This window comes from Cebidichthys violaceus, unplaced genomic scaffold (assembly GCF_023349555.1).
Source record: "Cebidichthys violaceus isolate CVI_PGR_0920_01 unplaced genomic scaffold, fCebVio1.0.p SCAF_7, whole genome shotgun sequence".
NCBI classification, from domain to species: domain Eukaryota; kingdom Metazoa; phylum Chordata; class Actinopteri; order Perciformes; family Stichaeidae; genus Cebidichthys; species Cebidichthys violaceus.
The window spans coordinates 6,162,310-6,184,369 of NW_027176927.1; the positions used below are offsets into that span (position 1 = coordinate 6,162,310).

Here is a 22,060-nt window from a genome sequence, read left to right on the forward strand (position 1 = left end):
GCTTTGCCTCGTGCCCTCTGTGAGCCAGCATCCCCCGCCAGATTCATCCACCATATAGGCTACACCCCTCCCACACAGCGTGCGCACACACGCACTCCACACTAGGGGCTTTCTTATCAAGAACGGCACCGACAGAGGAGGCACGCGGCGCCCTGAGGACGTGAACGGTGTGCAGGCAGCACGCCACTGGAGCCGTTAAGCTTCCCTGCACGATGGAGAGGAAACAGCTAGCACGCACGCAAGTGTGAGAGCAGCGATGTTGATGAAGGAAAACCTCAACTTTATGCTCCTCAGATTTTTTTTTGTAACCAAAGCAAACTATTCCTACACCTTTAGGCAACAATTTCATATTGGTCTTGTCTACAGATACTGCAGTTAGAGCTTCATGGAACTTTAAAAATTATGATTTAGGTCAATATCAATGGTCTGGGCCTATGCATGAAACAATTGTCCAAAATTTAATAAATATAGAAATGTCCAGAAACACCTTAGAAATCCTGTCTACCAATAAATTCCATTATACAATTTAAGACACATGATGGATATTTTAGAGGCGCATTTCAGTATTTTGACACAAAGTAAAGTATTTATATAACTGATTCCCTTACCAAATTAGTATTTGTCCAACAGAACTGTATTCCTAAAAGTGTTGATAAGGCTTTGAAACAGCATTAGGACCCACCCTGGTGATGGAAAATAACACTGACTTGGACTTGGTATCTCTTCATATGGGGACTGCCACTTGGTACACCTGTATCCAACCACACCGCTCTTATAACTGCACATTCCTATTATACTTTGGCAAAAGTTTAGTTTAACAAAGTGGCTACGACCTTTAAACTTCCAAACTCTTCTTAGTTTTACCATTGGCTCATTTGTACTCTTACACTTACAGACTCTCCTACATTTACACTTCAGGCATCAAGACATATCTGACCTTTCTGTATTTGTAAAAGAATGCTTTTTCGTGTTATGCACTGTGGGCATGGACTAGTCTGCATAATGAACTTTATTTAGAAACGCTTCTTTGGTATCAGACATTAATATGATAACATGCTTCATGATGGATTTCGTGAATTGATTTTATGATGCCATTTTGACCAGGTAACATATAATGTATTTCAAGAAATGTCTGCGTCAAATAATTAAATAGAGTAATTCATCAAAATATCTTTTGGATGATCACATCAAGCTTGCTCATTCAATATTCTGAAACAAATCCCACTATTTAAAAAGAACTCGTCACAATGCAGGCTTGATACCAAAAAGAGACATTTGCTCTGTGGGCCACTTCATTCTGAGATAACGAGGCCTGCTCATTCATGTATGAGACTCAACGGTGCCATCGTTTGGAGGAAAGTGGCTATATCACCCTTAATCACTGGGCAAAAGTATACATGACACTCTACTTCATTTCTGTGTTGTTTTATTTAAAATGAAGCTTTGACATAATAATCTTTCCACACTTTTCTTTGTTTTTGCATGATAAAAAAAAAACATCTGTGTATCAACAATAACAATCTTATATACTCTGGTGGTAACAAAAACATTTTGCTACAGCTTCTTAAAACAAGAAAATAAATTACATGTTCTTTAGATAATAGATAAATTACTATCCTTTTTTGTTTTTATATAAAAAGTCATTTTTACTACAAGGGATTAGAGACAAGAATGACACATTCAAAGCCACGATCGTAAAACACGCAACCATACACACACATACATGAACACACACACACACACACACACACAAACATCCAAAACGCACACGTACGATAAAGTCACTGATTCTCTTGTCAAATGAAAAATAGTTATATGACAGTTAGATGTGATTAAATGCAGTCTACAACAACACTTATCTATAAAACACAAGCGCTTACTATGTTCCAAAAAAATATAGACATTAAAACATATCTGACAAATATGAAGACTCCTCACCTTTGAGTGGGCAGGGTGTAATGTGTGTGTATGTCTTCTTGGGAAGTGTAGGAAGAGAAAAAGTAAAAACAGTATATATACGAGAAAGAGAGAAAAGGCATAAAGAGTACCTACACAAACAATCAGAGGTTGCCACCTCAGAATGCAAACATATGTACTTCCAGGTCAAAGCAGAATGATTGCATTTGATCTGTATCATAAACTAACTCATTAAAAGACTATTGTAAGAAAGCAGCTTTCTCAGTCAACACAAGGTTTTCTAATTATGGCTTTGCCTACTCTCATAGGACAGATTCATCGTCTCCTCCCGCGAAGGTGACGACGGATGCAAAAAGAGAAGATAATGAGATGAGGTGAGAAAAGAGCGAGGACATAAAACATGTAAAAGACAGAAGAAATACAGTCTTCACACTAGATAATGCTCCCATGAACAGTTAATTACCACTGTCAATTAAATTCATTGAAGCATTATCTAGTGTGCAGACTCTATTTTTTACGTATTTTACATGCTTGTTCGTCCAGCCCCTAGAATTTATGAATAGTTTCTGAATACTCTTCTAGGACATGACGATGTTTCATACCTCCACACAATCGTCATGGTGCTATCACTAAAATATGAAATTAGTGAATCATTTTACATCTTCAGACTTGTGCATCACCAACTTTGTGGTTAAAGGAAATATTCTATATTTTGCTTTTTGTCATAAATCCCACAAATCCCTGTGACATTTAAAAAAAACTGAATAAAACGTAGAAATGAGCCACACATATGCACTGGAGGACATTTTTTGATTTTGAGTCAATCTACCATCCTGGAGGCATAAATACTCACTAACGTGTGTTAATCTACAGTTGAAAACAGTCCCCAACAAATAAACCTTTCTCTTGTTTGAGTGACATTTTCTAATATCCCAGCTATAAAAGAAAATTACTGACCCTTAAAAAAAGAAACTATATATTTGTGAGACGTTTCTAAAAATGTACATCATCAGACTAACACATTGTTGGTTTGGTCTTTTCATGGGATTTGTTGACAAGAAGAAAAGTATAGAAGAACACTTTATTGATTTGTCTATTAGTGAGCAGCATCGCGCTGACTTTAGTAAAAACATAACTACAGTCTTCAAACCTGTGAATTTAAACACAGCTCATTAAAAAGATATATCTGTAACTGGCATGAATACGTCGAAGGACTTCACACAGTCTGTGCTGCTTGTTTACCATCCATGTCTAATTATCCTACTTGTTTGGGAAGATTCAAACTTCTTCCTGCTCTGATATATTTGGTCACTAACTGCAATGGTCAACCCACTCCTTTGGTTCATCTGTCCAAATACTGAACTGAACAATAAGAGGACGCTTGAGAAAATATTTTTTGGCAAACAGAAAAAGACATACGATACGTTAATGAAATCTTTCTAGCTTAGTTAGGGGTCTGCAGTGTACAGAGACACTATTCCAGTAGATCTTCCATACACTACAACATACACAGTGTATCTAGCACAGAATGGTAATTATTTGTTCAGCACGTTTCTTTTCATATTTAGTGGTTTGCATTGTTTTAAGTTGCTGTAGATTAAAAAGAATCATTCAAAAAAGGCTAAATTTGCTGTTGGAACACAGCAGTGTCATCTTCATTATGAACCTGTTAAAGCTAACGTAACGAGTAAACAGATGTGCTCTCAGTGGAATATGTAGTTCTAACAGAACTTGTACAGAGAACTGGACAAAGGAACCGGCTGCTTTCACAGTGTTGTACCTGAAGAATCAGGAGGAATTAGCAAAACGTTATCTCACGGCCACCACAAGGTTTATGTCTACTCTGGGCTTTCCATATCTACAGACTTTTTATTTCGGGGGGGGGGGGGGGGAATCAGCTCTTTTGACCTAATCCTTGACTATTCGCGCACCTGGGCTGTCTGTGTGATTGGCTGGTCAGTGCCTCTTGGCACGCTGAGCACTCTGGGTACACGAGGCACAGCAGGCGCTCTTATAGTACGAGTAGACACACATCCTGGCCTGAACCACCACCACACAGTTGTGACGTCTGTCCCGGCAGTTTTCATCTATGAAAAGAGAGGCGGAGAAAGAGGTTGGTGGCAAGAAAGAAAAAGACACATATGTATACACATCATGGTCATGCAGACGCAGACACATACACACACATACACACACCTGCGACTTGTGGACTGCAGGGTATTGTGTTGCAGATTTGCTCCTGTTCAGGTTTGGTTCTCAAATCACATTCGTGGCTGAGCTTTTTGTCTGGTGCCAGACATCGTACTTCCCTCATTTGTAAGCCTTTTCCACAAGAACGTGAGCACTGAGAAAAAAAGAGAGTGCAAACAAAAGGGTTATTAATTAAAATAAATTATTATTTGTAGATTTAGACTGTTCTGTCACATCATTTCTTTATCCAGCATTTTATTCTCAGATCCCGCTCCCTCTCCCATCGTCTCTCACCGCGCTCCACTCTGTTGTGAACCACTGTGGCTCACACTCTCCCATCTCACACTCCTGGACCGCGGCCGGTTTCTCCAGATGAGCACACTCATTGGCTGATGCAACAGTAAAATCATTCCCCAACTTCTGGACACAAATGATGTCTCGTCGCTGAGATCCATTCCCACATGGGACATTACACTGGAAGAAGGAATACAGTAGCTGTGTTTATTGGATCTATCACTGCAATATGAATGCTCTTTTACTCCAAAACAAACATACAAAATCTATACATGCAAAACAAAAAAACCTCAACGAATAAAATAAAATGAAAGATGACACAGAAGACTACTTAAAGTACAAATTAAAGTTACTGTGGGTCAATAAAAATGTCTAGCACTGTAGAAACTAAAAGGAACATATGAATTTCTGCACACTCTGCACTAACTTTTTTGACAATACAACATTTGTGTTAGGCATCAAACTCACAATACAAAACAACAATGTCTTTATAATAGAAACTTAAAAGGGAAACAAACCAAAAAGCAAAAATACAAGAGTTAAAATCGATTCACGTTTTAAAATTACTCTACAACTTGTACACATTCTGTCCTTCAAATGTTTTGTGTTTCATTCAACCTACCTGTGTCCAGGGGCTGCTGTACCACATGGTTGTTGGCACACAGGGACCCCCGTTGCAAGCCTTCATCTCTGCCGGTTTTTCCCCAACACAGTCCCCTCCTCCTCCACCCTCTCTGACCCCTCCTCGAGTCAGACACACCACCTCCCTCCTCTGCACCCCAGGGCCACACTGCGCCGAACACTGAGGGACAAAGTGGAAGATCAGGTTGGGGCTTACTGTTGAGTGCTGTGTACATTTCTTCCTTTTTGCTTCTGTGTATGTGTGTTACTCACAGTGTTGGACCAGACTGTGAAGTACCAGTTGGTTACACAGGGGCCCATGTTGCACTCCTCACTTCCTTGTGGGCGAGCCCTGGAGTTGCACTCTTTTTCGTTCACCATGCTGCCCTGATCGCTGAGGCAGTGCACACTCCTCGTCCTCCTCCCAACTCCACAGTCCACTGAGCACTGTGACAAATGAAGAGGAGAAAAACAAGAATGACTACAAACAGATGAAAGAAACGGTACAAAGCATTTCATACCCATTTACTTGATTAACATCAAAAGTGGATCAAATACTATTTGACAAAAAAGATTTATAGTTGCTTATCAATCAATTAATCCTTTATGTGTTCCCAAAGGGCAGTTGGTTGTGCAGCAAGAAAACAGAAACAAGAGATAAGCCCATAAATACATCATATAAATGCAAAAGAGAAATGAGTAAAAAGATTCTGCAGCAGTCTCTGACTTGAAAAGTACTTAAATAGTTGTATGCTGACCCGATGAAGGAATTTTTTTAATTCATAATAAAGACAAATTGCCATAATTAAAAAGCGTAACTCCAAAGTTAAAACTCCTTGCACACAAACTCTTTTGCTCTTTGGCTGTTATGTTTGACTCTGAGATGCATTACTTGGCCTCTTTTCACTGCAGACCCATTAGCAGATACATTTCCCAGCAGCATACTGGCATTGTTGACCTACCGTGCTCCAGTCGGAGCCGACCTCCCAATGGGAGCAGAGGCCGAGCTGACACGCCTGTGTGGACTCTAGTGGGGTGAGGTTGGCACAGCGCTGCGGGTGGACCATGGTGGAGCGGTTCCCAAAGCTCTGCCTGCACTGGAGCTGCCTCTGCTGCACCCCGGGGCCACAGGACACACTGCACTCTGACCATGAACTGGCCTCCCAGCTGAAGGAAACAGTGAGGGAGTGACAGAGAGAGAAGGACATGTTGAAGCTAAATGTTACAGGAAAATAACACATACTCACACGGCGTCAGATACACACTACTTCAATAAAATCTATGTGTATTAGGTGCATTTATCACATTATCCATACTTTTTCCTTGAGAAAATTTGCTCAGCAAAAAAAATCTCCATCCTATCAAGTCTTTAATTGAAAATGATAGAAATCTGCCAGTGCAGTGACATACTATAAACCTGTTCACAGTAGAAACTTGTGTCAAGAATCTTCCAGAAATTAAACACTTGAATTTGCAGTGTGGTTTTCATGCAGTGAATTATCAGCTTTGAAAAAAGCACTTGCTTCTGAAAAAAGGCATATATATATATATATATATATATATATATGATGTATCTTTTCAAGGTAATCTTTTCTCACAATGGCGGGCAGGGATGTGTGTTACAAGGCTCCTCCTCAGGAACCGGCTTGGCTGCAGAGTCACACTTTCTCTCCGGGACTTCCTCGTCTGTATGGCGGTTTATACACAGAATGACTCTGTTCTGAGAACCTACAGAGAGAGAAAGATGGATAGATGCACAGAGTGAGAAATACGTCACTTCATTGTCCTTGTACTTGCACCTACACACCACAGGGGGGAGACATCACTCAATCCAACGTAAGTCATTTTAAGCACGGAGTAATTAATTTAAAAAAAATCACACTTAAATTAGATGGTAACAAGCATTTATGAACTCTGACCTTTGCCACAGGAAGCAGAGCACTCTGTGAGTCCTCCTCTCCTCCACACAAATGGTGGCTGAGTGTCCGGTGGCAGGTCAGTGCGAGGGGGGATCCGAGCATTCCTATTGGGTGCCGAGCCCCGAGGACGTGACCTCTCAGGTGTCAATCGGTCTGAGGAGGGGGGAGAAAACACAGAGGTGGAAGAGGAGGAGGGGAAAGAAGGGACCGAAATGGGAGGAGGAGCAGGAGGGTCTTCTACTGACACAGTGAGAGGAGCTGGGAGAGAAGAAAAAAAGAGATTGACATTTAGACAAATTAGAAAGGAAAGACAAGGTAAGAGAGAGAGAGAGGTGAACTTTAGGTAACATACATGGAGAGAAGAGCGATTAAAAGTGAAGAAAGAGGCAAAACATGAATGCTGAAATATCAAGAATAGGAGGAAGGCAGTGAGTCAGACGATAATGATGTCATAATGAGGTCAGGGTCTCATGGCAGCAAACATGTGGACCAGATAGCCTCCCATCTAGGTCACACACAAACACACAAACACACTTGCACAATAATCCCTCCCTTTTAGCCCACAACCACACCCATCCTAATTCATAAACACGTCCATCATGGGCCACTCATGGCTCACAGTAGTGTTTCCCTGAGTAATTTGGAAAGAATGAATCTAGAAATGTTTGATTTAGGGTTCAATTCTGCAACTGACGAGACTCAACTATGTGCTGAACATGACTGTGGAGAATCCAGTGTCTGGAAACATGGCTGTCAAAAAGTGAGCCAAACAGAAGAAGATAAAACCAGAAAGTAGAAGTGCGAGAGACGTACTGCGAAGGGGTGCCCTCGCTGGCTCTCGCTCCCTCGGCCTCTCTCTGGGTACCTCCCTCTCTTTCTCCCTCTCCGTTAGCCTCTCCCTCTCTACCTCCTTTTTCTCCACGGGAACATAAAACTCATAGTTGATGCCTGGGTTCTCCTTGTGGAAAATGATCTGGAGAGCAAAACAGGGTGAGAGAACAGACAAAGTTAAAGGTAAAAAAAACTAGCCAATGACAAGAAACACCCTAAAACAGCTTTACAGATCCCCATTGAGAAACGCACTGAGAGGTCAGGACGAGCCACTAAGGCCCTGGCAGGGAAACACTGTCAAGCTCAAGGATGCCTCAGCAGGGTGTATGCTGTGTGTCTCCGCTGTTATTATGAAACACTGCAGACCATCACACAAGACTTAACATATCCAAGGTCATCTAAACTTAATCAGCTGGAGTCCCATGGCAACAACATTTGGATCTGCTATTTTTTGCCTAAGATGTCAATGCAATTCAGGCAGTTGCTCTATCTGTCAATGCTGCACCTTGGTCAAGAGTGACATATCTCAATAATAATTAAACAACTTGTAATTTGTTAATTAAGCTTTAGAGGTGCTGCTAGGCAGATTTTGTTATTTTTGGACAGAGTTAGACGAGCTATTTCAAGTCTTTATGCTAATCTAATTGTAAGATATTGTAAAGTATAAAGTATTGTAAGAATAAAGTAAAGTAAGAATAAAGTAAAGTAGTTGAATGCAAGTGGGAGCTGGAAAAAAAAACATGTTCTGAGCAAACAATGGGTGTAGTTTGGGGTGTAACTTGTGTTATATAGAAAAAAAGCAACCTGAGAACAACCAATAAACATTTTTGTTTTGTTCTTTTTAATTAAAAAAAAAAAAAAAAAATTTTGTGGCCAAACTTAAATTTGTTCCACCAGATGCAAGGCTCTACACATAGCTGACTTGTCTTTCTATTTTGTATCCATCCAACGTTTTATTTCCCAGCGTGTAATGAGCAATATGCACTCGCAGTGCCAATGGTGTGGTTATAGACTTTTTGTCTTTTTTCAAAATCAAAATAAAGCCATAAAAACGCAGGTGATTCCAGTGGCTTTGGTGCTTGCTATTTTTACCCCCTCCTTCCCTCTGACTTCTGGATGTAAAGCTGCAGATGAGTTCTGTTCTTTAACAAGATCTTAGCCTGAGGTTGGAATTGTTATCATTAAGCCCTGGATAGACTGATGTGGCTCAGGCTAAGCTTTGGTGTAGCTGTCTTTATCCCACCATAATGTTAAAATAACCCAGGCAATCTGCAAGATCTTGGCACAGAGCAGGAGAGCATAGCCTCAGGCTTACGACAACGTTATAGAGATGTTAAATGCTCTTTGTATACACATGTGTCTATGTGTATGTGTGTGATTCTTATCATTAACTCAATTTTGCCATGCCCTGGCTCATGTTTGCTGACAGGGTTAAAGCAAACACTGTTCTTACATATAGCTGTAGCTGTGTGGTAGTTGGTCCCGGAGCCCCGAGGGACTCGCCCTTCTCTTCCTCCCCCTCCGCCTGTGCTCTAGGTCGGGTGTAGGTGAAGGTAGTCCCTCCTGCCTGGTACTCCCCAGGAGGGTCCACAGCCCACCGCCCATTCACCACTGAAGCCCCCGTGCCACTCCTCATGGCTGCAGAAAAGAGGGTGGAATGTTAGAAGGGCAGACAGGAGGATTGAGTTAAAAATGATTTTCTTATTTTGATCTTGTTTAGTCTACATAGTGGTAAATTCTTAGGAAAACCCCTATAAACCCAAACACACTCTCAGACAGACAAACAGACTTTGGAGTGCTGTCTCATTACCAAACGGGAGGACGAACACTCACACATACACACTTCACTGGTTCCTTATGAGCTCTAACAATACAAGCTTTATCCCCTTGGAGTCTGGGAGGTCACAAAATTTACAGTCTTGGTCCGAGCCAGCACACAGATGCCCGTGGGCCAAATCTCATTACCAAATCTGCAATTCCCCTGCCAACATCTCACTTTAACTGGAGCTGCAACCAGTATTATGTAAGAAACCTTAAACTGTGTGTGTGTGCATGATTTGGTTTGTGTCTATTAGCTCTTACCCAGGTAATTAGGGCTGGCTCGCCTTTCTGTGATGTTAATGAATGTAGCTCCAGGCGGAATGTCCAGGATCTTGTGGTAACCAAGGGGAACCGTGGCATTTTGGAAACTTCCCGTCACCTTTCGACAGGAGCTCTCCCGCCCACCACACACTCCACACTTGTCAATCACAGAGCCGGAGCCCAGTACCCCATCGCAACCCTCGGTCTGGCAGGAGAGGAAGGTGAAAAGATGTGAGTGATGGGTCAGACAATGTGGGGGGGGAAGTGGGGTAGGGGAACAAAAGAGATGTGGGAGGAGGGGAGGGGACAGAGCAGAGAAAAGCTTTTCCAATGTGGTTGAAATTTCACATCCATCGCCAGTGTTTATTTCACCATTGTTTGTGCAGTTGGTAACTATCGCTGACCGGATTTATGCCAGAAACGGAAGTGTGGAATAAGGGCAAAATCATGGAGTGCAAATGAGAGAAAGAAGGAAAGACACAGAGAACAGAAGCCCAGAGCAGGGTAATAAAAAAGATTGGAGCCACTCTGAATCTGAATGCCAGGCTTGAATCGGCCTGAGACGGAGAGGTTCTGGATTTTGTCAACTCCGGCTGTACAGGATGGACTTGGGTTCAGATACCTGAAGCTAAAATCTCCCACACACGCACATATAAATGCACTTACCAGACATCGCCCCTCTACACACACATCGTTGGCGCTGACGTTGAAGCAGGGGGTCCCGTCTCTGACACGCTCGGCCTGGCGGACATAGAAACGATAGCCCGCAGGTCTGCAGGTCAGCTCACACTGTTTGTCCGCCCCAACTGCAACACAGGGACAGAGGAAAGGATGATTATTGCATAACGTATTGATTTATATGTGTCTGACTGTGAGATCTTCTACATAAATCTGTGAAGCTTCTTTCTGCGTCTGCCTGGCGCTGAGAAGACCCAGCTGAGCGATGAATGTCTTTCCATGTGGCTTCCCCGACTGTCAGACAGCCCCAGAGTGATTAGCTATTTCCCCTGCTGCTCACTTGTGTGAATGCATTCACTGTTGCACCATCCCAGGAGCTACATACCCAGAGGAGAGGTGTAAACATAAGCCTAAGGAAGGTTTGATTTATGAGAATAACCCAACGGGCAAACACAGCAGGTATAGATGTACAAGGAAGAAAAGAACAGATGGGAAGAATAAGAGAAAAAGGAGACAGCTTCAAGGTAAAAGAGGAAATTGAAGTCTTTCAGTACTGAGAGAAGTGGCACGAGTGGAGAATACAGAGGATCTCATAGGGGTCCAAACTAAAAACGTTGAGAAAGTAGAAGAGCAAGAGAAGAGTGTGTCTGAGTGGTGCAAGACAATGATCAGGTTTAAAGGAACAGTTCAACATCTCGTTTCTTTCTAAGCATGAAAAGAGAAGATAATCGTTACACCATGTGAGTCCCTCTAAAACCACAAAACATAAAAAATATAACATATTTGTTTATGTAATGATTTAACTAACAAGCAACACAATGTGTAATAGTGAACTTTAGAGGTGTTGGGAGGTGCATTATTGAACTTTGGACAGAGCCAGGCTCGTCCAGTGTCTATAATAAGCCAGGCTAACCACTGCTGCGTACGTGAAAAAAGTTGTACAAAGTAATTTTTAGCTCAAAAGAAAGCTGTGCCGAAGTGTGATGAATCGCCTCAAGTGATGTCACTTGAGTCAGAATAGGAAGGGGCTTAGGAGTACAAGTTTGAAAAAGAAAAGAATCTGGTGGTATGGAGTTAAGAAGAAGTGAGTTTACCAGGCCTCTGCTGCAAGCTCCTCATCTCTGCTGGAAGATAAAGGCTAGAGGCAGCTACTAGCATAACACACCCAAATCTGTTGAGTTGCATTGTGGGTAATGTAGAAACAGTTATGTGTGGACTAAAAAAGCCTATAGCGCCGTGATTCTGCTGCAGCAATTTTGATAGTCTGACATTGTTATTCTGGAGCATTTTCTAAATTGGTGTATCATTCCTTTAAGAAAGACATGAAATTATCTTCTTGTGATAAACAAGTGAGTTAGCATATACTTCCCAAAATGTTGAACTTTTCCTTTGAAGAACACATAAAAATATTGAAAAACAGTTGATGAACACAGGAAGGGACAGTGAGCGGCTCAACTGTTTATTACCCTCTTTGAGGTTAGAGATTGGGGTCTTTAAGGGGTTAAAGGCCTTGGGCAGGGCTGGTGTGTGTGTGTGTGTGTGTGTGTGTGAGTGTGTGTGTGTGTGTGTGTGTGTGTGTGTGTGTGTGTGTGTGTGTGTGTATAGGGCTGCGTTTGTGTGTGTGAAATAGAGCTATAAACATGAGCTCATAGCATGAGTATAGGGGTCAGAGATGTAGTTGCAGATGGGAGGGAGGAGTTTCTGTCACCAGGAGGTCAGGGTTTAAAGGACAACTTCTGTGATTCTGAATTTGTGACTTCTCACATACTTCCAAATATAATATATATAATAAATATGAACAGTATGACACTTTGTGGTCTAACTGTGGTACAGTTGTATCATTCTGTCCTTGAAGTGGTTTGAAAAGTGCATCTTTGGTGAAATGTTTGGTGAAAGTGTTGTTCTGGTATCACACCAATGCCACTATATTTTCATATAATACCACTGAAGCTTGTTTCACCAAGAATATCCCCTCTCCCACTTCAATAAACCATCAGCAGCAAGTAACCCAAAGCCCCTTCAAAGTCAAGATGCTCATAAGAGATACTAGAACAAAGACTAAAGGTCAAATACCAGCTTTCTCCTTGTGTGTCCAAGAGAGAATGCAAAAAGTATATAGTTGGTATGTAGTGGACTGAAAGTAACTCCATATGCTTTCATACATCTCTGTTCTTTGACTCTCTATGCTGAAATACAACACTTCAACAGGGATGATATAAGTCATCATACGGGAAAAGAGCGAACCTCCAGACAGAAGAGAAGGATTAGTAAATCTGGACTGTTAAGATGCTATTTTATTGTTTCAGGAAATAGAAGGATTAGGTGCTAAGGAAGCTTGGAGTATTTCACTGGGAGAGCAGAGTGAACCAAGTATGATCTTAATGACTGAAAAGTGGCCCAAAAAAATACCTGCATCAGGGATGAGTCATGTTGTGTGTCTCGACAAAAAACACTTAAGTTTGGACCGAGACCACCATGTACAGGTTTGTTCCTTTGCCAGTTTGACTTCCTGATCTGTGGACATTAAGGAGTGTATTTTATCTCACTAAGTGGCTGGAAGTGGTCAGGAAGTCATACACGTGAAGCAATTGACTCGGATGGATGTTTATCTTTCCACAACTTTGTATGGAAGTTATGGTACATAACTAGGTACATCAATTCGCTTATAAATATACTCCGGACATGTAGTAGTGGTCCTTCAGAATGGGTAAACATGGACCGTACGATACTTTAGGAAGCAGAAACAGATTCATTGGTGCAGTAATAGACTTATCAGTTTACTTCGTTGCTGGAAATTCTGTAAAATATTTCTAAAATATGTTGTGAGAGAGAATATAAAATATTAGAAAAGTAAGTGCTTCATAAAAATACAATATGTCATCAGCATATGTGGAAACTAATTAGTGCCAATAAGAGAAATAAATTGAATGAAGCGGTGTTGTCTTATTGTCTCTGATTCAAACAACTCAAACAATATGTATTCGTATTATTACTCCGACATTCAACAGCTTCCTGTAATCTGATGGCATTTTATCAGAAAAGGCATCTGTTCTTGATTTAACTTGATATTAAAATGTGGGATGAAAATAATTTCCTATTTTTTCTATTTTACCAACTGATTTTATTGATTTAAATGTTTTCAATTAACATTAATGTCTTGGTGGCGGTATATTGTAAAATAATTGGTACGAAAGCACGAGTTACTGTTCGTGACTGACATCCAAATGAGTCAAACTTTCTTTAAATATTTCTGCTTATTTGCACCCATTCTTTTGCTACTGTCTGATAATTGCAGCGAGATAGATATACAGTACATATTTAAAAAAGAAACAAAGAAAAGGGATGGCAGTGTTCCCACTATCTCTTTCTCTCCACCCTTGTTCTCTCTTTCCGTCTGTCATAGTTATCTTTGAGAGATTAGACTGGTGACAGTGACAGAAAAGAGAGGGGGAGACGTGCTGCCACTCATGTACTCTCTGTCTCTCTATGTATGCTTCCTGCTCATCTCCCTCATTCTCCATCTCCTCTTTATCCTGCCCTGATGTTTAAGTGCTCTCCAACTCCTAATAATCTTTAACTTCTCTCTCTATTTGCGCTCCTTTATCTTTCATTTGTCTCTAGCTACTTCATTCTGCTTCCCTGTTCCTCTCTTCGCCTCGATCTCTGGCCTCTCTGTCTCTTCCACTGTCTCTCTCTCTCCCTCTCTGAGCTTAGTGTTCAGACAGTGGAATATATGTTGTCTGAATATACTTCCCCACTATCTCTCCGTCTAAACAAACTCCAACAGGGAGAGAGAAAGAGAGAGGCAGTGGGACAGGAAGAGGGGAGGATGGGTAAGCGGACTGGGGATGAGGCCTGAAAAAAAGGGAATATTCAAGTAAAACAACACCTGCACGTGCAGCGCTTACAAAACTAGAGGTAGCATTATTCAGGGGCTGAGCTTGTGAGGGGAAACATTACTACTAAAATAAATCACTTCTGTGGTTTATAGCCATTGTGGCAGCTTTAAAGTTTAAGCTTCCAGTTCCAAACCAAAGGCCAGTTCATACATAACAAGGCTGTCACATTAGAGGCAAAAAAAATAAAAAAATCACACACGAAGTAGCAAGAGCTGACTGCACGGTTTAACATAAATACTTTTGGGAAATATATGCAGTGCGTTACTAAGTCCTAGACAGATGAGTGCAGCTGGAGAAAAATGACTAACACACCATTCAATGTCACACACTCACACACACACACACACACACACACACACACACTCACACACACACACACACACACACACACACACACACTCCACGCAGCCTCCAGTGTGTTGATGGGAAGCGAGATATGAAGATTTGGGTTGCAGCCAATGGGACCGGACTGAAGTAAACAGTGCGATACAGTTTACTTAGCAGAGTGGAAAAGGATCATCTACAGCGCTGATCAAGTGTGTCTGACCCAGCTGACGTCATCTGCAAATACCTTTAACCCCTCAACGCCACCAATAAATGTGACGTCTGCCATTTTGTGGCTTCTTTTATCCAAACAAATCCTCACAGTGATATGACTATGCTGTGTCTTTCTGATGCCAGAACCATGATTTACCCATGTACCCCCCTATAAGAGGTTTTTCTCTGCTTTTCTTCCTGTCCTCTTCTCAGCAGATCTCAATTACACGCTGGCTTACAGTAAGCCAGAGCAGAGTGCAAGGACGCAAAAGCACATAGAGAGAATGTAAGAGCAGCTAAATTCAGGATAAATACAGTAATATCACTCTTTCCCCCATACAAACACACAGAGAACGGGGGTGGTGGGTGAAAGGAAAAGCACCTGTGTGTTTACGCAGGCAGTTAGACTCCAGCTGATACCTCTACGATGACTCCCGCTACAGATGTTACCGTGTCTAGATTCACCTGCATCCTCAAAACTGGCCTGAGGGTTGACCGAAAAAATATCAGTACATCCTACAAGGTGAACTCCCTCTGTGTTGTCATGAAAATAAGTTGGGTAATCCATCCATTATATATAAATACTTATCCTTCACAGAATCACAGGGGGATGACCGGCTCATAGTGGGTGAGAGACAACCACCCGAGTACATCCAGGACACTCGCATCCATATAAACAGGCAATTGAGAATTCAAAACCACCTGACTATAGAGGTGGGCAATATGGCGCTACGTACTGTAAGACAAATGTGACTACCATTAGAGATATTGTAGCTGTCCCTTTAATATATCTGGGTGTATTACGCCATTTGTGGAAATCATGCCGTTCTTCATCTTTTGTGTGTGTTGTTTGTTACATGCTCTACTTTTTTGTGTTAGTTTTTAGTTTCGTCTATATTTGGACAGGTGTGCTATGTGTGCATCAAGACTAAAACCAAACCAAAACTGGACATTATGGTTGGTGTTGCTGATCTAGGGCGTCTGGCTCTACACTCTCAGTGTGCATGTTGAGGAATTTCAGCTAGCTGATACAGTAATCACAAGTGTATAGACAGACAGATACACAAACATACATGCACAAACATTTGGCCACATACTATATTAAGCCATTCATCTACAGTACAAGCACACACACTTGCCAATAATATCATACTTTAAATACACAGAGGCTTGCAAACATAAGTCTAATGACAAATACTGCTGTTATCATCTCACAGCTGTGTTTCTCTATACTCTCTTTGTCTTCCCTTCCTCCAATCTCTCACTCCCAAAACCCCCATGTTTGTAAAATTCTCTCTATCCACTCTTCCCTTTCTCTCAAATTCCTCAAATATCTGTTTTGTGTTTTCTCTCTCTCTCTCTTCCCTCCAGCATTGGAAAACAAATGTAAATAGACACAATCTCCACTGCGCTGAACTATTGTACACTTAACACCAAAGTAAACAATCGCACATACAGTATAGAGAAACAGAGAGACACACACACGCAAGCCACGTTGTCTCTCTTTGCTCCCACTGGTCATATGACAAAACACTTGCGTCCCATCACCTCTCACTCCCCTTCTCTGTCTCTCTCTTTCTGTCTTTATCTCATTCGGTAGGAATCTGTGTGCTTAGTCAGAGCTGGGAGGAGACGCTTGGCAGGAGAGGAAGGGAGATGTTGGACAAATGAGAGGAAAATGAGACGAGGGAGAGAGAGTGTTTTGTGCAAAGAATAAAAGCAGATTGATTTCCAGTCATTCTCTTTTCCTCTTGACTCTCACCAGCCTTGACGCTACATCTACTGCAGGCCAATGACAGGAGGGATTGCGGTGGGTTGGGCATGCAGCGAAAGGCCTGCCAACACACACTAATACCAGAGCAACATTTAACTCACTTAATCACACATTTTACTGACGTTTTTTCAACCCCCCCACCTTCCCCCTCTCCTAGCATTTCATTCTCACAGTAAGCCTATTATCACATTGAAGCACTTTGCAGCTAAACCCTTAACTACCGTGTGTGTGTGTGTGTGTGTGTGTGTGTGTGTGTGTGTGTGTGTGTGTGTGTGTGTGTGTGTTGACGTAGTCCTTACCCTCAGTGAAAGGTTCCCAGTTGTAGAGGCGACCCATGAACTCCTGGGTGTTAAAGGCAGCACACTGCTCTGCTCTGGAGTCCAACGAAGCTCCTCCACACACCTGGAGGACAGATACACAGGGAGACAGAGAGTTTAAAATGCAGTGCCACACATTGAACTAATATGAAATCACTCAGCTATTAAACTGGCGGTTGTTCCTCTCCCACTCCCTAAAGAAGGAAGGCTGCAGTAGACTGTTGTGAGGAAAAGGCAAAGGAAACACCGCTAATAAAAAAGGAATTCATTCATTCATTCAATTCAATTGAAATCATAGAAGTAAGCGCAAACACTCCATACCTGTACAAACAAATACAAAAACACACGCACACGCAGTCTACATGCTGCTTTTGGCAGTCAGTGAGTGTACAATATCAGAACCATGTGGACATAATAGATTTTTTGGAAGCGGCTGCACACATAAATCCACCGTGGCTTTTAGTGCATGACCACAGAATGTGATGTGCATGTGTGTGTGTGTGTGTGTGTGTGTGTGTGTGTGTGTGTGTGTGTGCGTGTGCTTGTGTGTGTATGAGCACGTCCAGCTTGTGCTCGTTGAAGTAGAGTCCTTATGGAGCCGTACAGTGGAAAGAGTTTCAGCATACCTGCACTTAAACGACAGCTGAAACATCAGGCAGAGATGAGTCTGCTGGTTTATACTGTACTGACCATAACTCACAATGCCCCAGTCCTGTGGGACACACACTAACTAACACACACACACACACACACAGTTGTGAAAAGTATTTACTAATTGTACTGCAGCGCATTACAATTTTGAGGTACTTGTACAAAATTTCATACTCCCATGCTATGCTACTTTATACTTCTATTCTACTACACTTCAGAGGGAGATATTGTAATACTGCACAAATATTCATGTATACCCAGATGATGAATCCTCATGACTTTGGTAATTTCATGGTTTAACATTATATCTGCTATACACCAGCATGTTAGCATTGTCATTGTGAGCATGGTAGTGTTAGCATTAGCCTCACAGAGCTGCTCATGTAGCTGTAGACTGTAGAGTTTTTAGATGAATGAATTGACGCATCAGTATTAAAAATCTAATAATGTAATACAAAGTATGAAGATACTGCTAGCATCACGACTGGAAATTGGTTCAAATCTAGTCTGACTCTGTCCGAAGGTGACAAAATCTGCCTACCTGTACATTTAAAGATTATTAACACCTTTGGAGGTGCCTCGCCGACTTTGTTACCTTTGGGCAGAGACAAGCTAGCTCATCTTCCTGCTTCTAGTCTTTGTGCTAAGCTAACCGGCTGCTAGCGGTAGCATCATATTCATCAGATGGATTGCAGAATGAGCATATTTCCCAAAGTGTCCAACTATTCCTTTAAGTACATTTAGCTGATTATACTTCTGTACTTTTAGTTAACATTAACATTTTGAATGCAGGAACTTTACTTAAAATGTAGTATTAATACATACTCTACTTGAGTAAAAAACTGCATACTTTTTCCACTGCTGCAAGCACGCACACACACACACACACACACACACACACACACACCACACACACACTCATCATCAGGTATCATTACTGTGGGAAGCCACAACCATCCTGTCTGGTCAAAAAACACTGAGTTTACAGCCCTCTGACATACAGCTGGCTCAAACACACACACACTCTCACATGCCGCAGACAGAGTTCTCAGATTTCCTTGCAACTCAAATCTCTGTCAGCTCCACAATCATCTTGTCTTTCACTCCTCTCTTTCTTTGATTCGTTCCTCTTGTCTTTTTTTTTTTTTTGTGGATCAGTCTCCTCGTTCACAGCTGTCACAAACAGCTGGAAAGTTCCTAGTCACTCATCTAGGGAGACAAGAGCAAGGGAGTAGTCAAGTTTATACACACACACACACACACACACACACACACACACACACACACACACACACACACAAAGGCATGCACGCACACAGACCAACAGTTCCCATGTGAACAGGCTTCTGCGACAAAGTGTAACTAAAAGACATTAATGGATAAACCTTCAAAGCATGCATGCACTCATTGACACTGCTGAAATTCACACGTTCACTGTGCGTGTGTATGTGTGTGTGTGTGTGTGTGTGTGTGTGTGTGTGTGTGTGTGTGTGAGAGAGTGAATTAATTTATGTCGCTGTCATGCCACAAGACACTCATAAGGATCATCTGTTGTTTCTCTTCTAGTGGAGTGTGAAACCAGCTCATGAAACTTTATGTGTTACGCTCCTCCAAGGTTTCACACCGTTTTAAAACAAACTTATTTTTGTGTTATTTACAGGCGATATGTTGTAGTCTGGTTTAAGCCTCTTGTACGAGAGAGTGTGTTTAAGCTACATCCGCTGAATGCATATGTACGAGGGCGGGCGATTGAGGGTCAGTGTACGTATGTGACCTGATGTTTTTTTGCAAGTAACCCTGTAAATCTGCCTGGATGTGTTCGTGTGAAATGCGTTTGGTGATGGCTGTAAATATTTCTGCAGGACGTAAACATGTTGGGCGCCATTTGAAACTGGAGAGTTTCTGTGTGTCTTTTCATGTGTGTGTGTGTGTGTGTGTGTGTGTGTGTGTGTGTGTGTGTGTGTGTGCCTGTAAGACCATAAACAATAAGTGGACAACACCAAACACACACACACACACACACACACACACACACAAGGACAGTGTGTGTGCAGCTATAGGATGCTACAATTCAGTAAAAAGAAAGAAAGAGCTTCCATAAAAGACAACAAGAGGAATGTAAAATGAAAAGAGATAATGCAAGTAATAGTCGAGTGTGTGCATTCATGCGTTGGTGACTGTATGAACGCTATGCAGCGAACAGATTCTCCTCCCAATAGAGAGTTTAGGGTGTGTAAAAACATCAGGAGGCTAATGGACTGAATGGAGGAGGGAGGGGAGGTAAAAAGAGAGCAAAAACTGGTGTTTCACGGTTCTGGAGGAGAATGTGTGTTATTGTAAGGGCTGGCATACTTTGGTGTTCCCTCATTTACTATGAGTGCAGGGTTAGGGGGTCTCCCCCATAACTGTGAACAGAAGGAGTGATGACAGCGGAACTGGGGGTGAGTGGCAGTTATTGAATGGGCCAAGGAGGGGAGATAAAAAAGAGTAAAATACTTAAAGACGAAGAGTGATATAAGAGAGAAAGGTGGTGTGTGGTGAGGGAAAGGCAGCAAGGATGAGTCTGGGCCTGTGGATGCAATCAAAACACTCAAACCACAAGTTCACTCCAACAGAGTCAAAACCATTCAATCATGTAGCAATATTTCTTTTTTTAAAAGGTTTTTTTACTTGATTCTTGTCAGTTTATTAGGGCTGTGCATCAACTAGAAGCACTGTAAGTAGACCTTGATAACACTGAGAAATTCAAATTCAAAACAGTTTTTTGTCCTTTAACCATGTATTTTTTCTCAGTTTGAGATTTGTATCAAATTTCTTTTACATTTTTGTTGTTTGCCAAAAAATGTTACATTTTATTTTGTGCAGCTGATTGTCCTTAGATTTCATAACTTCCCAGCTTCTTTTGTTAAATTAAAAAAAAGTTTTTCTGGACCAAAAGGTGCGGCATTGAAAAACTGAGCAATACTCAGCCCTGTTCATAGAGTGAATTTTGGAAATTACTTAAATAACAACAATACATTACTTTGTTCCCTTTAGTAGTGTTTCTACCATTCTGTGTGCATTTCTTTTTTGGCTAATACTGATTAAAATAAATGTACAGTCTCATCCAACTTGGGTCTTGTATTTCTTAGTTCTGGTCATCATTTACACTTAACATGGTAATCAATCAGGTATGATAACATCATGCTCACTAAAGTAATGACTGAGGTCATTACTACAATGAAGTCCGACAGTTTAAGAAACACAAGTTGTCAGACAATCAGACAGGACGTAAACAGGCCAACAGTTAAGCCAGATTAAACTAAACCACTTTAGAGGTGAAGGATCCAATGAAGGATTATTACCAAATGTTGGTAATAATCCTTCATTGGACAGGAAGACCAGAGTCGAATCAAGAAGTCCGTCTGTGATCTGTGATGGATGTATATAATGGACAGTTGGAAAAATTCACCTTTCGTTTTCTCTTCCAAATAAGTTAAGATAACCTGGGGGTTTGTTTGTCTGACTGCTGTGTTTCTTGCTCTGTTGGATTTGTTAGTGATTTCTCCTGGGGGTTTCCAATAAGAATGATGGCTAAAACTAGTAAACTAAGACCCAAGTTGTATAACACCAGGAGTATTACAACTCCTTGCTTAAATACAATCAAAGTACCTGAAACTTAAAGCTTTCTTTATTGGTAGGTAACATAACAGACGCATGAAGTGAAAGATATAATAACTGGCTGCTACTGACTGACACGTTGAAAGAGTGAACGTAGGATAGCAGCAGAGAGCAGGTGAAAGAAAAGTGAACACAGCTGACAGTCAGTGTTTTTGTTCGGGAGCTGTGAAAGTTCAGATGTGTTTTACTGCCAGGGAGGGGGCAGGAGAGAAAAGGTCTGTGGGCGATATATTGGAGCATGTGAAGGAAGGGGGGGGACTGCCTGAGGGCTAAAAGCTTTGTTCTGTGCTCACAGACACACACAGACACAAAAATGCCACACACATATAAACACACACCAGCCAATCCTGGTCACACACAACACTCTTGCGTGAAACACAAACACCGGCCCAGGCAAGACTAATGAGTTTTCGGGAGGAACAGATCACAAGGAAAGCGGGAACCTTTCACCACATGTGTGTTTCCGTAGGGAAAGCCCAGGTAAAACGTCGGCATTCTCCATGCAAGTCCCTGCCTGCACAGCTGGCCGTACCACAGCAATGCCACGTACAGGTTAAGGCTGGCCGGTCATTCCTCAAGCATTACTGCGACATTACACAGACAAAACAACTGACCGTTGGCCCCTGCAGCCGTAAATCAACACATGCCAGAACTAATCACTGTATGCATGCACACAAATCCATGACATAT

The 22,060-nt window shown here is 41.7% G+C and overlaps 1 protein-coding gene across 3 annotated transcripts in view; it reads right to left on the reverse strand.

The window, feature by feature from the left end:
- Positions 1-1,409: 1,409 nt before the first annotated feature.
- adamtsl4 (ADAMTS-like 4) overlaps positions 1,410-22,060 on the reverse strand; it is a 32,969-nt gene continuing 12,318 nt past the window's right edge. For 2 of the 3 annotated variants that reach the window (XM_068735339.1, XM_068735336.1), the window contains 13 exons: positions 17,042-17,144; positions 10,521-10,660; positions 9,855-10,059; positions 9,226-9,410; positions 7,755-7,914; positions 6,942-7,199; positions 6,621-6,750; positions 5,985-6,189; positions 5,296-5,469; positions 5,024-5,203; positions 4,402-4,581; positions 4,114-4,261; positions 1,410-4,004 (listed from right to left, as the gene is read on the reverse strand). In XM_068735339.1, coding sequence (XP_068591440.1) covers positions 3,874-4,004; positions 4,114-4,261; positions 4,402-4,581; positions 5,024-5,203; positions 5,296-5,469; positions 5,985-6,189; positions 6,621-6,750; positions 6,942-7,199; positions 7,755-7,914; positions 9,226-9,410; positions 9,855-10,059; positions 10,521-10,660; positions 17,042-17,144 — 2,199 coding nt within the window. In that variant the 3' untranslated portion in view covers positions 1,410-3,873. The remainder of the gene's footprint in view (positions 4,005-4,113; positions 4,262-4,401; positions 4,582-5,023; positions 5,204-5,295; positions 5,470-5,984; positions 6,190-6,620; positions 6,751-6,941; positions 7,200-7,754; positions 7,915-9,225; positions 9,411-9,854; positions 10,060-10,520; positions 10,661-17,041; positions 17,145-22,060) is intronic. The other variant, XM_068735337.1, reaches the window with a different exon arrangement.